The 16,865-nt window shown below is 35.9% G+C and overlaps 1 protein-coding gene across 1 annotated transcript in view; it reads right to left on the bottom strand.

The window, feature by feature from the left end:
- Window positions 1–16,865, bottom strand: part of msn (serine/threonine-protein kinase msn) — a 555,676-nt gene that overhangs the window by 239,230 nt on the left and 299,581 nt on the right. The window contains 2 exon segments of the mRNA XM_090377310.1: window positions 2,038–2,113; window positions 13,405–13,653. Coding sequence (XP_090233436.1) covers window positions 2,038–2,113; window positions 13,405–13,653 — 325 coding nt within the window.

Raw genomic sequence — 16,865 nt, 5'->3', positions numbered from 1 at the left:
ATTCTGCAGTTTCTACGGTGCCAGCTGCAAGTGGATAGTCTGAGTAGGATGGTGTGTGTGTGGGGGTGGTTGAAATAGTAATAATGGAGACATGTGATGCAAGAAAGCAATATTTCCACACATCTATTTTACAACTGTCTTTCCTCAATTTGAATTTATGCCCCCTCAGGTTCATAATCTGAGCAAGCAGAAGTATCCATCAGAATTCAGCATGCTCAACCCATTCAAGACCTTATACACCTCAATCAGATCACCTCACAAGTGCCTAGTCTCCAGAAGTTGCAATTTGCAGAACTTAAACCTTTCTTGGTAAAAAGACCCCTTCATTCCCCTCACCAATCTTGTTGCCCTTCTGTATACACACTCAAGCAACTCAACATCCTTCCTAAAATGACGCCTCCGGACCTTTACGCAGTAGTCAAGGCGTGGCCTGACCATTGCCTTATACAAAGGAATAATCACCTCCTTTCCCTACTAGCAAAATTCCTGTATATCATTGACAATACTGCATAACCTGCTCTGGCAGCCTGTCTGCATTGCTCAGAAAACTTCATATCTGACTGCACAATTACTCCCAGATCTTTTTTATTTTCTACCATCCTAAGTGTAGTACCACACAGTTGGTATGTTCCTTTGGGGTTACTTCTACCCATATGCAGTACTTTGCATTTGTCAATGTTAAACTTCAGTTGCCACTTCTCAGCCCATCTGCCCAAATATTCTAGATCCTGTTGCAGTAGCATACTGCCATTAAAAACCGTGCCAACCTTTGTATAATCTGCAAACTTCGACATTAGGCCTGATATACCTTCATCAATATTATTGATAAACATACAAAACAACAGTGGCCCCTGGAGGACCCCACTAATAACATTAGTGCACGAAGAGCAGCTTCCACTGATTACCACTCTGTCTTCTCCCACTCAACCACCCTTTTATTCATTGTAGCAACTTACCCTTAATACTGTACTGCTCAAACTTAACAAACCCATGCTGTCTCTGAATTATTACTGCAGGCTTGTCTAGATGATCCTGTAATGCACCTTTAACCAGTGACTCCATTATTTTTCCCCAGAAAATAAGTTAAATAACTGGTCTGTAATTACTCTTGTCACTCTTAGATCCCCCCTTTGTGAATTGCTGATAATAATTGATTGATTGTAATGCTGTTTGTAAATAATGCTAAGTAATACTATGTTAAAAGCTGAATGTCTTGTGTGTGGCATATCTAAAAACAATAATTTAATACTACATGTTCATCACACCCCCATTATCAACTTTAACTTCAATTAATTATGAATAATGAAATTAATGAAACAAACAAACATATCTGTAAAAAAACAACCTTTCCAAACCATCTTAACTCATTTCAAAAATATGTACAATCTGATTCTAATCTCAGGATTGAAGTCAACTTTCATATTTTTGTAAGCCTCATTTTTTTTTCTAATCAAATCTCAACTATCAACTTCCTGAATCACCACTTCATCTTGTTTTTTCTAATTACTCTATGATTCCATTTACTTTAAAGGTAATATCTGTGCCAATGCCTGCTCAAAGACTTCATTCTTTGAGCAGGCATCGGAATCTCTTCATTTTGCTCTCTGGCTAGGAATTTTTACCACGTTCTATCAGTTTAATTTGTTTATCACTCTTAACTTTTACAAATCACTCAATTCTCTCTATCTCTCAATATAATATTTCTATTTCATACTACTTTAAATATAGTATAAAAGGAAGTTTATCTCTAGCTAAAATCAAAAAGTATTTTTAAAATTAACTTTCTAACTTGAAAACGGTTTTAATGCTTATTTTAACAACTTTCCTGGAATTTACTAGTGGAAAACAATCAGCATAATAAATACATTACTACACTGATTGCTGCAATAATGAATCTTTGGGAAATACATTACTAAATTTAACATATCTATGAAGTAATCAGCATCATTAAATACATTACTGCATCATGTATGCTGTAGTATATGGTACAGTGAATAGGAATGGAAGGGATCTGAATAATATGCAAAGGATCTCAACCTTGGTTCCATGTTTTGACTGGCATCTTCTTCTTCACCTTCACTACCACTATATCGATAATCTTCTTGTACTTCACCTGTTAAAAAAAGGAATATATGAAAACACATTATTATTACATATTGAATAAGAATGAATATTACAGATAATAAAGATAAATGCTAAGCATTATTGCAAATCACTAATATCCTTAAAAGCACATTACAATTTGAAAGAAAAAAATTGTTACTAAAATGTTTACATTTATAAACAAATTAATGTGTTAAGATATCAAAGTTTGAAATTACATCTGGGAGCAGGTGTAGTACATGAACTAAAATTCCTGTGCAACTAATTATCTTATTATGAGGGGGAGGAAACACAGTAAAGCACTTTGGAAGAAAACTTTGCAAAAATCAAGAAATATTTTGTTAACTGTTACATAACAAAATATTATAATTTGTTTATGACTTAGCCCTTGCTGGATGTTTATCATTATCATCAATCATGAACTTGGTCCGGCTTGGGTCTTTTAAGACCTGTTTCGTTGTAGCTCTTGGAGGTGGTCTTGATCTCGCCATCGTTGTCTTGGTCAACCAACATCTCTCTTGCCTGTAGGTTTGTAGTTAAAGGCTAATTTTGGGATCCGGTCTGGGTTCATTCTTTCTATGTGGATGATCCATTTTTCCTGATACTGTTTTATGTCATTTACTATGTTATCTACTTTTAATTTCTCGCGGATATCTAAATTTCTTTGGTGGTCTAGTCTTGTAAAGCCTAATAATGGTCTTAAAAATCTCATTTGTGCTGCTTCTAGTTTGTGTGCATATTTCTTATTTATGACCCAAGTCTCACAGATGTAGAAGAGGGCTGGTTTTGAAGTGATGTTGTGCAGTTGTAATTTTGTTTCAGTTGTCATTTGTTTTCCGAAGTGGCGTTTAATCATTCCATTCATTTTATTATATTTTTGTAGTTTAGCGTGGATGTCTTTCCCTTCATTTGATATTAAATTTTCCAAATAGGTGAAGTCAGATATTTGTTCTATTATTTTATCATCAATTTTGACTCTTTGTACGTTTTTTCCACATAATCCCATAAATTTTGTTTTTGAGGTGGAGATTTTCATCTCATACTTTTTACCTATTTTATTAAGTTCATTTGCTGCTATCTGTAGTTCATCTTCAGATTTTGCAATTATAACTTGATCATTAGCATATAATATAGTTTGGATTTTATTCCTGTTGTTCAACTGTATTCCGTTGTTAATTGTTTGTTTCCATTCTTTAAGAATTTTATTGATGTAGATATTAAATAAATTTGGTGATAGTCCGCATCCTTGTTTGACTACTTTATTGGTGTTAATTGGGTCTCATAGTTGGCCATTAGAATATTTTATACAGACTTGAGTTTTTATATAGGCTTTGGATGGCTTTCCGGAGTTGGGTTTGGATATTTTCTTCACGTAGAATCTGCCAAAGTTTTTCCCGGTTTACATTGTCATATGCTTTTTTATAATCAATAAAGAGCAGAAATGTTGGTAGATTGAATTCTCTTCTTTTCTCCAAAATTTGTTGTAGTGAGAAAATGGCATCTACTGTGTTTCTCCCTTTTCTGAACCCACATTGTTCTTCTTCTAAGAATTGTTCACTGTATTTATTAAGTTTATTCCTTAGTATATTAGAGCATAGCAGCAGTTGACAGCAGTAAGTTGACAGCAGTAAGGGTTATTTCTGGAGCCTTTTTTGTGTAAATTGATTACTATTCCTGTTTCCCAATCTTTGGGTATCTGTTGCTTATGCCATATGATGTTAAATAATTTTAGTAGTGCATTTTTTAGTAAGGTGCCCCCATATTTAAATAGTTCTACATTCAAATTGTCTATGCCTGGGCTTTTTCGGTTTTCTGATTTTTTGTAATATTAACTCTAGTTCTTCCATTGTTATATTTTTTTTCTTCATCTTTGGTTATCACAGATTCATCTTCCAATTCCCTAGTGCCTGGGTTATACCATAGTTTGGAATAGTGCTGCTTCCATTCTGCTTGGGAGATGGAGTTGATTTTTATTTGATCATTTGTGTCTAGTTGTAATTTCTTAAAAATTTTAAAACCACTTCTCTGTGGGCCCGTGATATCACGTTCTAAATATTTAACAAATTTATCCCAGTTGTCTCGTCGGATTTTTCTGGTTAGCTTTCTGACTTTTGCTCGAAGCTTTTCATATTTTATGTGTAGATGTAGGTCTTTAGTTTGTAGGAACAGTTTGTAGGTCTTTTTTTTCTAATTGATTGTTTGTTTCAATTCTTCATTCCAAGTTCTTAGCCAGTTTTTATTTTTTATAGGTTTATATCCAAGACTTTCTTCAGCAGCTCCCAGAATTGATTTTTCATGTTTGACCAGATTTCCTCAACATTATCACTTTTATCTGATTTGAGTTTATCTTTCAATTGACTTTCATACAGGAATTTAGCACTTTCATCTTCCAAAAAATGTATTTTTATTTTTTTAGTAGTTTTTGTTGGTATTTTCTTCTTTTTATTAAGATAATTTCTTTTATTTTGAAAGTGCTTTCTACTAGGTAGCGATCACTGTCAATTTCACTGCCTCTGAATACTCTAGTGTAAATTTTTTTTTAACAGTTACATAACAAAATATTATAATTTGTTTATGACTTAGCCCTTGCTGGACGTTTAATGATTCCAAATTTCAGAAACCTAATATGCATAAAACCACTGGTAATAAAATGCACATATCACCAACTACCATACAAAGATTATTCTCTATATAGTAGTTGGTGATATTCTGCTTGAAAAGGCATTCAAGTGAAAATCAAATGAAAAGGCATTTGACTCCATACAGCATAAGGCAATGTTTCGGGCACTAGAAAGACAAGGCATAGATCCCACATGTTATGATTTTGAAGAAAATATATGAGAATGCTACCTCCTTTATTAGACTAGACAAAGACAGTAGCAAATTTAAAATTGAGAAAGGAGTTTGACAAGGAGACACTATTTCCGAAGTTGTTTACTGCTGCCCTTGAAGAAGCTTTCAGAAGATTAGACTGGTTGAAGAAAGAAGTCAATGTGAATGGAGAGTACCTAAACCACTTACAATTTGCAGATGACACTGTGGTCATAAGCCACGATCCCAAAGAATTAGAGGAAAATCTAATCAGTTATGCAGAGTTAGTAAGGATTTTGGACTAAAGTGAATATGGCTAAAACAAAAGTAATGATGAACAAGTAAGTCATCAGCTGTAATAATGTTAAATGGCTGGAAGTCAAGAGAAAAATAAATTTTGGATGGATAGCATTCATGAAATATAGTCACATACTGAGGAGCAATATCCCAATTTGTCTGAAATGTAAAATAATGAACCAATATATACTACCCACCATGTCTTATGGAAGTGAAACTTGGGCACTCACCAAAAGAATGGAAGAGAAGCTGAGAACTACAGAGTGAAGAATGGAATGAATTATATTGGGAATCAGACTGTTAGATAAGAGAAACATACAGATTAGGCAGCAAGCTTAAATAAAGGACATTCTTATCAAAACTAAAATGGTCCTGGGCAGGACACATAGCTTGAAGACATGATGACAGATGGACTAAGAAAATAACAGAATGGTACCCAAGAGGAGCTTGAAGAAAACTTGGAAGACAACAACAGAGATGGAAAGATGAAATTCATGAGTTTGTGGGTAGTAAATGGATGACCATTGCACAAAACAGAAGGAACTGGAAAGTTGCTGGAGAGAACTTCATCCTGCAGTGGATTGAAAATGGCTGATGATATTCTGCTTATAACACCAGCCCAATCTAGGTTGGGTAAGCAGAATGGTCAAAAATGTCAGACCACTCCTGATCAGAAATGTCAGACCACTTTAGGTGAGCTTATTGCCCTTTCTAGACATTTCCATGTAATAAGAGGTAATAGCTTACCTACAAGTCAGAAAATAGAACAGCCTGAGAAGAACAGAAACAGAAAAACAGATCTTATATTCCTGGGAGCATCGGCAAGAGGAGTCTGTCAGCAGTACAGTCTGATGATGGGTATCGGTAAGATACCTGAAATGTTACCTTAACGTATAGTAGTTTTGGCAAAAGCTTAATAAAGTATATTATTAATTTCACATGGTATAATATTTAGTAAAGATCTTATGTCAGTTTTTCTGTTTCTTTGCATAAGAGTTTGATTTCCTATGTATCTGATTTGTTATATTCAAACTTCTTGATCTAACTGGTCTGCTTTCCAGAACTAATTTGACGCATTTCCCCATGGAAAGAGAACTTTTTTCTTTCATTCTGGCCCCCATTACAGCTTGGTCACTAGTAAGAGCAGCAACCAGCTAGTAACAAAATGACTAAAGGTTAGTAGCTTAAAAATCAAAAAGAAGAATAGGATAGGTGATTACATATCATGAATATATTCTGAAATAGTAACAGCCACAAAGAGGAAGCCATAGGCTTTTGCTGTACTGGCCGGGGGGGGGGGGGTGAGTAGATAAGAAAAATTATATTCTTCCCTCTTCACATAGGTAACTATCCAACTGACTTTTGAATTTATTCAAACTGTCAGCCTCAACTACCTGTGAAGGCAACCTGATCCAGAAATCAATAACTTGCTATCTAAAAGAAAACTTCCTACAATCTAAATCTAGTCTAAGCCTCTTCTCTTGTAATCTGAATTTATGGTTCCAAGTTCTGGAATTCTTTATAACAGTGAAAATTTTGCCTTCATTCATTTTACCAACCTCTCTCGGAGCCTTATAAACCTCAATCAGGTCACTCCATATATGTGGGCTTACAGAGTTTGGCAACTCTGTAAGCCCACATATCAAGTTTTTTCCTCATATGGTCACCTTTTCGCCGATCTCACTATGCAAGTTACCTATCTTTGGACCTTTTCAAGAAGATCAATGTCTTTATTTAAAAGGAGGTTTCTATACTGGAACACAGTACTCCAAATGTGGTCTTACAATTGCCTTATACAGTGGGACTATGACCTCTATATCTCTACATGATAATGTTCGATAAGACACCATGGGTTTTCCTAGCTGCCTGTTTACACTGCTCAGAAAACTTCATACTTCCCATATTAAAACTTCATCCCTTTCTTCCTCTAATGTTTTTAATTCAGCTGCAAAAAGTCTATAATTTATTTTGGGGTTGCTATTCCCCAAGTGTAAGTCTTTGCATTTTACTGCAGTAAATGAAGGGATAGAGGGCATGATGTCTAAATTGGCAGTTGATGTAAAGATTTCTAAAGTAGTTAATGATCAATGCCAAGCAGAGCTTCTTCAGAGTGACCTAGATAGACTTCAGGGATGGTCAGAAAAATGGCAGTTATGCTTTAATCCAGCGTAAGTGTAAGGTGTAAGGTGCAGTGGGGCAACAGTAACCCCCAAAATAGCTTATACACTTCGCAGAGTTGAACTAAAGCCGGCAGTGGAGGAAAGGGACTTGGGTATTAGGATATGGTCAGACATGACAATTTAAGAGCATTGTAGTCTGGTTGCAAGAAAGGGCCATGGTGTCCTATCAATTGATTTATCGAACAATTGCTAGTAGAGATAAGGACGTCATAATCCCATTATATAAGACTATTGTTAGACCACATTTGGAATACTGTGTTCAAGTATGGAGACTACACCTAAAGAAAGCCATTGTGCTTCTTGAAAGGTCCAAAGACATGTAACTTGCCTGGTGAGATTGGCAAAAGGCTGTCCATATGAGGAAAGACTTTGAATATGGGGATTGCACAGCTTGGAAACTAGTCATGTTACAGGAGACTTGACTGATGTGTTTGAGACTCTGAGAGACAAGTAAAATGAATGAGGATGAAATTTTCACAGTTATAAATTATTCTAGAACTATGGGCCATAATTTCAAGTTACAGGGGGAGATGTTTAGACTGGATTGCTGGAAGTTTTATTTTAGCCAGCGAGTTTTAAATTACTGGAATAAGTTACCTACATGGTAACTTATTCCAGAGTGGTAGAGGCTTATAGTTTGGGGGAAATTCAAAGGTCAGCTGGATAATTACCTACGGGAGGAAGGAAATGCATAAGTTGTCTATTTCCTTTTCTCTTATTAATTATTATTATTTTTTTAAATTTATTCTTATTATTATTTAATTTTTATTCTTATTTATTTTTTTTTAAGGCTGGGGCAGCATAAGCCATAGGCTTCCTTGCACCATGTGGCCATTACTAATACTAATACACAGCTGCCACTTTTCTGACAATTCTTGTAGCCTGTTCAAGTCATAATGAAAGAGTGCTGCTTGATACTGATTATTAACAAAGGCAATCAAAGAATGACACGAGTAATTACAGACCTGTTAGTTTGACTTCTGTTCCAGGGAAAATAATGGCATCACTGGTTAAAGAAGCATTGCAGGATCATCTAGACAAGAGAGCAATAATAATTCAGACCCAGCATGGGTTTGCCAAGGAGAAGTCTCGTATGACCAATTTGATTGGATACTATGATATGGTCACAAAAGGAACTGGATGAAAAAAATAACTTTGATATCATATACTTGGATTTCATGAAAGCTTTTGATATTGTTACACATGGAAGACTACTGTACAAAATGAAGCAGTATGGCATTAAGGGCAAGTTGCTACAATGGATAAAAGGATGGTTGAGTGGGAGAAGACAGAGTGGTGATCAATGGGTACTGCTCTATGTCAACTAATGTTATTAGTGGTGTCGCTCAAGGTTCGGTGTTAGGCCGATGTTGTTTTGTATATTTATCAATGATATTGATGAAGGTATATCAAGCTTAATGTCAAAGTTTGCAGACGATACAAAGGGTGACAAGGTTGTTAATAACAGTAATGACAGTATGCTGCTGCAACAGGATCTGGAAAAGTTGAGTAGATGGGCTGAGAAGTGGCAACTGAAGTTCAACATTGACAAATACAAAGTACTGCATATGGGTAGCAGTAACCCCAGAGAAACGTACCACCTATGTCAGGACAGTGGAGAATGAAAAGAGACCCAGGGTTAATTGTGCAGTCAGATATGAAGTTTTCTGAGCAGTGCAGACAGGCAGCCAAAATATGTCATGTCAATGACATACAGGAATTTTGCAAGCAGGGATAAGAAGGAGATTAACCACCTTGTATAAGGCAATGGTCAGGCCACACCTTGAGTACTGCTTACAAGTCTGAAAGCCTCATTTTAGGAAGGATATAGAGTTACTAGAACGAGTATAGAGAAGGGCAACAAGACTGGTGAAGGCAACAAAAGGGTGCTCTTATGAAGAAAGGCTTAAGTCCTGCAAATTGCAGCTTCTGGTGACTAGGCATCTGCGAGGCAATCTGATTGAGGTGTATAAGGCCTTGAATAGATTGAGCAGGCTCAATGCTGATGGGATTCTTCCTCTTGCTCAGATTACAAACCTCGGGGGGCATAGATTCAAACTGAAAAAAAGACAGTTGCAGAATATTTGCCTTTAGCCAGCAGGTAGTTAATTGCTGGAACAAACTTCCATCTGTTGTTGATAGCTTAAATAAATTCAAGGAGAATAAACATTTGGAATGAATGGATCAGCAAAATGAGAATGGTGTTTTTTTTTTTTTTTTTTGGCTGATGCTGTATAAGCTTGCTTTTTTGCATCATGTGCTTCTACTAATGTTAACTACTCTACTGATCTTTACGTCGGTTGCAAATTTTGACATCAAGCTTTCTATCCCATCGTTGATATTGTTTTTATGAAAATCAGAAACAGCGGTCCAAAAACCGATCCTTGGAGGAACTCACTTCTGACTTTTACACCAATCTGATGAATATCTATTAATCAGAATCCACTGCCTTCTTTCCTGCAGCCACCCAGCAATCCATCTTAGAATTTTTCAAGTAATCCCAACACATTCCAGCTTATACAATAATCTCTCATGAGGGACTGCGTCAAATGCCTTGCTAAAATCCAAATAAACTATATCAAAATTATTCTCTAATCATGGGCAACAAAATAGCTTATAGCTTACTAAGTTAGTTAAACATAATTTTCCTTGAACAAAACCAAATTGTGTATTATTATTCAGACTGCCATATCTATCTAAATGTCCCTGGATTGCACTCAATCACTGCCTCTAAGATTTTCCCAACCACTGAAGTCAGACTAGTCTGTAATTACCAACGTCTATGATTTTCATGTCTAAGACTTTCCCCACACCTGGTGCACAAGGATTCATTCTGATTCGATTTTTTATTCTTCCTTGTATTTGCATATATGAAAAATTCCTTGTCCCCATTCTTTGCTCTCTTAGCCAATGCTTTCTCATATACAGTCTTAACCCCTCTAACCTCATCAGTGGTACTATTACAAATCAACTTTTCATCGTTCTGTAACTGTTCCATGCTATATCTTTTTCTGCTCTATTTGACTGGTCACACCTGCATTCACTCATTTTGGCATCCTCCTGCAATATTTTCTTAATGATATGTGTTCATGGCATCTGTGATTTTTGCTTTAAAGGTATTCCATACCTCAAGTGTATTTTCCCTCACTCTACATTCCGGCCAATTAATAGATCTCATATATTGCCTTAAACTGTCAAAATCCCCTCTCCTGAAATTAAAAACCATGCCTTTACCTTTAACTACTGCAGCATCTCTCTTCATCTTCCAAATGATGACTGTGTGATCACTACCTGCCAATGGTTCTTGTATTTTAAGCCCTGTGATGTCATCTAATTCATGAGTAATGATTAGGTTTAGAAATATTTTTTTCCCCTAGTTGAGTTTCCCTTCCACTTAATCAAATCAATCTGGGGCAGATTGAAGTCACCCATAAGACATTCAAGCTTGCTTGTCCGTTCTTATGTAAAGACTTTCGTAATTTTGTTCACAACCTTCTGGTCTGTAGACTATTCCCACTCTCATTATGTCTTGCCTTTGCTTCCAATTAACTCGCACCACACAGATTCTATGCCTGCAGATCTCTTCAGACTCAGCAAACGCTCTTTCATGTTCAGGCTGCTTTTGATGAGCATGACACCACCACCCCTCCTATCTTCCCTATATACATTATACATACCATAGAGGAACTCATCATCCCCAATTTCTGGATTGCTCATTCTATCAGCCCTATTATGTTGTCCTAACCAGGAGTTCAAATTCAGACATTTTATTGACAATACTTCTGACATCACTATAGACACAGTTAAGACTAAGTATTCTTCTATAGTTTACTAGCCCGACATACACCACTTAATTTTTCAGACTGTTTCCCTATCTTTCTCATCCCATTGATTTGAAACGTTGCTACCCTCACAGAACAACTTACAAATGTCAGCTGTTATGGCAACAAACAAGAATTCTTGAGGTACAAGCATTACTTTGACCCATATCATCAGATAAATGAGGATCTATATTACTCTTCTCCCTTCCCCTAACTAGTAGTTTGGGCGGGAAAGGGTAATATAGATCCACAAAATAGATTTCCCCTACCAACAAGTGGAAGCCACGCTGATAAAATTCTCCCCCCCCCCAATACAGTGGTAATTACCCAGCCTTAGTTCACACTGTAGAATGTAATTTGTTAAATAGCTAAAGCTTTGCGTTAGGTGGAAATCCCTTTGTTTAATGTAAAGAAAAGCAAGAGGAGCACACAAAGCTTCAGCTATTTAACAAATTAAATATGTATATAAACTTGAAATAATAACTGAATATAATATATACAAGAGTTAATTTATTGTATTAATATTCCTTGGATCACTAGATTCTTTATGCTGTCAGATTAGATGCTCCATAGTCAGCAGATTCAAAATTCTACAAAATTCCAAACTAATGCAGTTTTTGTAAGCTCATCAGAGCAATTATCCCATTTACAGTAATGTTTTATTTGTACTTCCTCCATTCATCCAAGTGAAGTATCTTTTTTTACAATAGTACTGCAGACTGTTTTCAGAAAATAACGATACTACTGACTGGGGATTTAAAGTTTCCTGAAATGATCAGGTATTTGTATAAACTATTATTCCAAGTTTCACAGATGAACTGTAGTGATACATACTGAAATAAACAGTTGGCCCAAATAAAACTCATCACACAAATTGAGTAAACAGACTATCTCCAAAAGTCCTATAAAAATGACAGAGGCAGCAACGGATGGAGAGGGGTGTGTGTGTGTGTGTGTGTGTGTGTGTGTGTGTGTGTGTGTTTTGCAGATACAAAGTATGTAGAATTCCTTGCATTGTCTAATATCTGCATCAGTATTAGATGCAGGTAGTAAACAAGCTGGTGGCCGACCGGGCTAGCCGAGTGGGTAAAGTACCTGCCCGGCAACCCAAAGGTCGCGGGTTCGATTCCCGCCTCGGGCTTGGATCAAAGTACTGCAAAAACCTTGAGAGGTGCAATATGGCCACAGAAGCCGATGCGCCAACAACTACCAAATCAAAAAAAAAAAAAAAAAAAAACAAGCTGGCCTGAAAATTTCACTTCCAAACTGATCACACTTCAACCAAAATCAAGTACAACAATATTCAATTTCAAACTGTTCTTTTGAAAGTTGAACTCATTTCCATTTGACCTAGTGTTAAAAACTTGGGAATGAAGAAGTTACATAATTTTTTTCATGATTAACATATCAGAAATGATGGTATGGCAATTCTTTATGATATTCCATCTTGAGAGTATATGTCTTCAATTCTTATTTGATAATTGACCTGAATAAGGTCAATTATCAAATAATTGACCAAAAGGTTGACCTGAATAAGGTCAACCCTTTTCTAACATGAGAAAAGTTCATATCTGGAAAGTCAGTCTTCCTAAACCTTACATCATCCTTAATGATTGCATCAAACTTTCAAGCAGCTGTGCCATTCATATAGCCTACTTCGATAAATTTTTCACAATATGCTCCAATCATCATTTTTACAACATTGGGAACTGATTTCTTTAAATAGTAAAATTGTAAATATCTCTGATGAAAAATCGACATTCAATAAAATGTTAATATGATAATTATTTACTGTCAACAGCAGATAAAAATAAACCTCTTAACATGTGCAATCACAAAACACACCTATTGGAAAAAATTGACATTTTAGATTACAAAATAAAATAGGTTTCTAATTCAATGTTCAGAAATTTAACAAATTAAATCCTGAAGTTTTTGGATCATGTATGTTTAGAGAGAGAGATTTTGAACAGAAAGAGTTAGCCCATTCTATTCTTATTGGTCTACTGATCCTTCAGTAAGTGTATAATATCAAACAAAAATCAGTAGTAACATTTGATTATTTTCCAGATCAGGGTCATTAAAAAAAAATTAAAGAAAAAAAAACAAAAGATTCTGGGAAGAGGTAGCTTAGTAAATAAAATAAAATAAAAAAAATTTAAAAAAAAAATGGTAGCGTTAAACTTCCTTACCTCTTTTGTGTTTACGACACCTGTCTATGTGGTCTTTCAGTTGAATTCGCACCTGCCTTTCTGTGGGTTGGTCCCTAATAAAAGGATGCTTCAAAAGCTGGTCAGTGTATGGACGCTGTTGATAATCTTTCACAAGTACTGTTTCTATAAAACTATGAAATTTTTTGGACCATTTTCTCGATTTAAGTCGAGGCGGAGGATTACGGGGAATCAGAAACAAGGCTCTCATTGGATGCATGTCACATAAAGCTAGAAAAATAAAACAATAACACACACATAAATATCAGATTAATTTATTTTTACTTCTTATGAATTCAAAGTTAATATCTAATAGCACCTACACTCATCTCATAGGTTACCAAGGACTGTGGTAACCTCTAATAAAATTGGAGGTGATACAATAAATGGGCTACTGTTTATTACTTAGGATATAAAGCAACTTCATTAAATTCCAATAATTGTTATTGGTTTTACAGAGCATTCAGCAACTCGGCCAACATTCTGCTTGTGAATTTTGTCTATACATGTCTCTGTTGATAGATAGGTCTGCATGTTATGGAAGCTTAAAAAATCAGCAATAACATACAGGGGAATCTTTTCCCTCTACCAGCAATGAGCTAATTACAGTGCAAATTGAAGAGACCTTTAAGAATTCTCCCAGTCTCTAAGAGGATCTTACCACAGACATTTCCAAAAACAAGTAACAAAAGAGATTACTATCGTGGAGGGCAATTTTAATAATGGAAAGAATGTAAATGAAAGTAATTTAAGTAGTTTACAATTAAATAATATCTCTACAAACCTTAACAAAAGACTTTAAAAGTATAAAGAGACATTATAAATCATGTCCCATATGGACAGTGATCAGCTATTCAGCAATTTAAATGATCAAATTTTTGCAAGATTGCCATAGTAGTATATTTAATTACCTGCACAGACTGGTCAAAAAAAAAAACTTTGGGAAAATCTGTGTCCCCCTCTCTTTTAATGGTCAGACCAGATATCAATTTTTTTTTTGCTATGAATATTTCCAAATGCAGTGATTTTAGTGGTAGCATTGTTAAAGGCTGCCATTAAAATCACTGCCAACGATCATTTATCAGATAGGATTATTATAAAAATTCAGGAGACAAAGAAACCAAGCAAGTATACACTAGTTTCAAATCAAGTCACTAAGGTGTTAAGGCATACTAAGGGAGATAACAAAAAGACTGGCTAAGAACGAAAGGTAGCAAAGAATTCATTTGCATGAGGGAAAGAAGTACCACACTGATCCACTAGATATAAACAGTGGTAACTACTCACGGTTTTACACAGGTTATTGACAAAATTAATAAATATTTTGCATCCACATTCACACACGTGAAGAATATTTTTAGGAGTATGATAATCAGAAGTATACTTAAATCTAACTGGGAGTTAAATGATTTTATGATAGCCAAACAGAAACTGGACAATAAACTGTAAAAGCCAAAAGTCAGTTCCAGGTGTCTTCACCTGGAACTGACTAAATCATCCAATTATATTATTAGCAGCAAAAAACCGTAGTAAGTAAACCTTCAGCCATAATTATGATAGCATTCTTGAATTCAGAAAAGGTCCCTACAAACTGGAGATGGGCAAGTGCATATCATGGAAGTGGGACTCAAGGCTAGATGAGTAACTACAGACCAGCCAGCTTAACTTCTATCAGGTAAAAAAAATAATGGAGTCTATGGTTAGAGAAGCAATGCATGATCACCTTGAAGAAGAATGCAGTTATATGGCAATCACAGCATGGATTTGTTAGGGAGGGGGAGATCTTTTCTGACCAATCTGATTAGCTATGATGCACTAACAAAGGAACTGGATGCAAAAAATAAATCATACAATTATATATATTATTAGATTTCAGTAAGGCTTTGATACTGTTCCAGACAAAAGACTGTTATACAAATTATAGCAGTGTAGCATTAGAGGAAGTCTACTGCTAGGATAAAGGGATGGTTATTAATGGCCACTGCTTTTAGTGGACTAATGTTATTAGTGAAGTTCTAAAGATTCAGTGCTGGAGTCCTTACTGTTTTGAATATTTATTAATGATACTGATGAAGGCAGATTAGCTTTAGTTTGTTTGTTATTTGGTTTTTAGGAGCATTAGCAACTAAGGCCATATTGCTCCGGGGGATATGCGGTGGTCATTCCCTAGCCTTTCAGCATCCTTCGTATTTGGTGGGCACGGGCTCAAACCCCGGTCTAATCAAGAAGCGTGTGCAATGAACTGCTGCTCCTGCCGACCTGGCTGTGGATGCGTCATTAGCTTTAGTAGAGGCATACGATGCAAGAAAGCAAGCTTATGCAGCATAAGCCAAAAAAACCTGCTCCCATTTCACCCCTCCATTCATTCCAAATACCTGTCCAGCTCAGCCTTAAATTTATTTAGGCTATCAACTTCCACAACAAAAGATGGAAGTCTGTTCCACCAATCAACTACCCGCTGGCTAAAGGCAAACTTCCACACATCTATCCTACAACAGTCTTTCCTCAATTTGAATTTATGGCCTCTCAGATGATTATTCTGAGCAAGAGGAAGAATCACATCAGCATTGAGCATGCTCAAATCATTCAAGGCTTTATACACCTCAATCAGATCACCTTGCCAGTGCCTAGTCTCCAGACACTGTAATCTGCAAAATTTAAGCCTTTCTTAGTAAGAGCAATCCTTTGTTCCATTCACTAATCTTGTTGCCCTTCTCTGTACTCATTCCAACAGCTCTACATCTTTCTTAAAATGAGGCCTCCAGACCAGTATACAGTACTCAAGGTGTGGCTTGACCATAGCCTTATACAAAGGGGATAATCACCTCCTTACCCCGGCTAGAAAAATTCCTGTATATCATTGACAAGACACCTCTTGCATGAGCTACTCTTGCAGACCGTCTGCACTGTTCAGAAAACTTCATATCTGCCTCCACAATTACCCCCAGGTCCTTTTCATTCTCTACCACTGTCAGTGTAGTACCACAGAGTTGATACATTACACTGGGGTTACTGCTTCCCGTATATAGTACTTTACATTATCAATGTTAAATTTCATTTGCCACCTCTCAACCCATCTGCTCAACATTTCTAGATCCTGTTGCAGCAGCGTGCTGCCATTAGTGTCATTCACAACCCTGCAAATTTGGACATTAAGCCTGATATACCATCATCAATATCATTTATAAATACAGAAAACAATGATGGACCCAACACTAAACCCCGAGAGACTCCACTAATAACATTCTTTGCCTAATCTGTCTTTGCCTGCCTAATCTCCTTTGTGACTTGGTTACAGACTAGCTTATATCTATCATAGGCTTCCATGTCACCCATTAATTTATGTATCCCATGCATTTTTCTTCTCTACCACATGTCTCAATATTTCATCTGACATCCATACATCCATTTAGGCCTAAACCTTGAACAATTTCTTAGTTGGT

The sequence above is a fragment of the Mastigoproctus giganteus genome, chromosome 1 (genome assembly GCF_048544385.1).
Source record: "Mastigoproctus giganteus isolate SK-2022 chromosome 1, ASM4854438v1, whole genome shotgun sequence".
Lineage (NCBI taxonomy): Eukaryota > Metazoa > Arthropoda > Arachnida > Uropygi > Thelyphonidae > Mastigoproctus > Mastigoproctus giganteus.
Note: the sequence above shows the minus strand (reverse complement) of the source record. Positions and strands in the feature narration are given on the sequence as shown.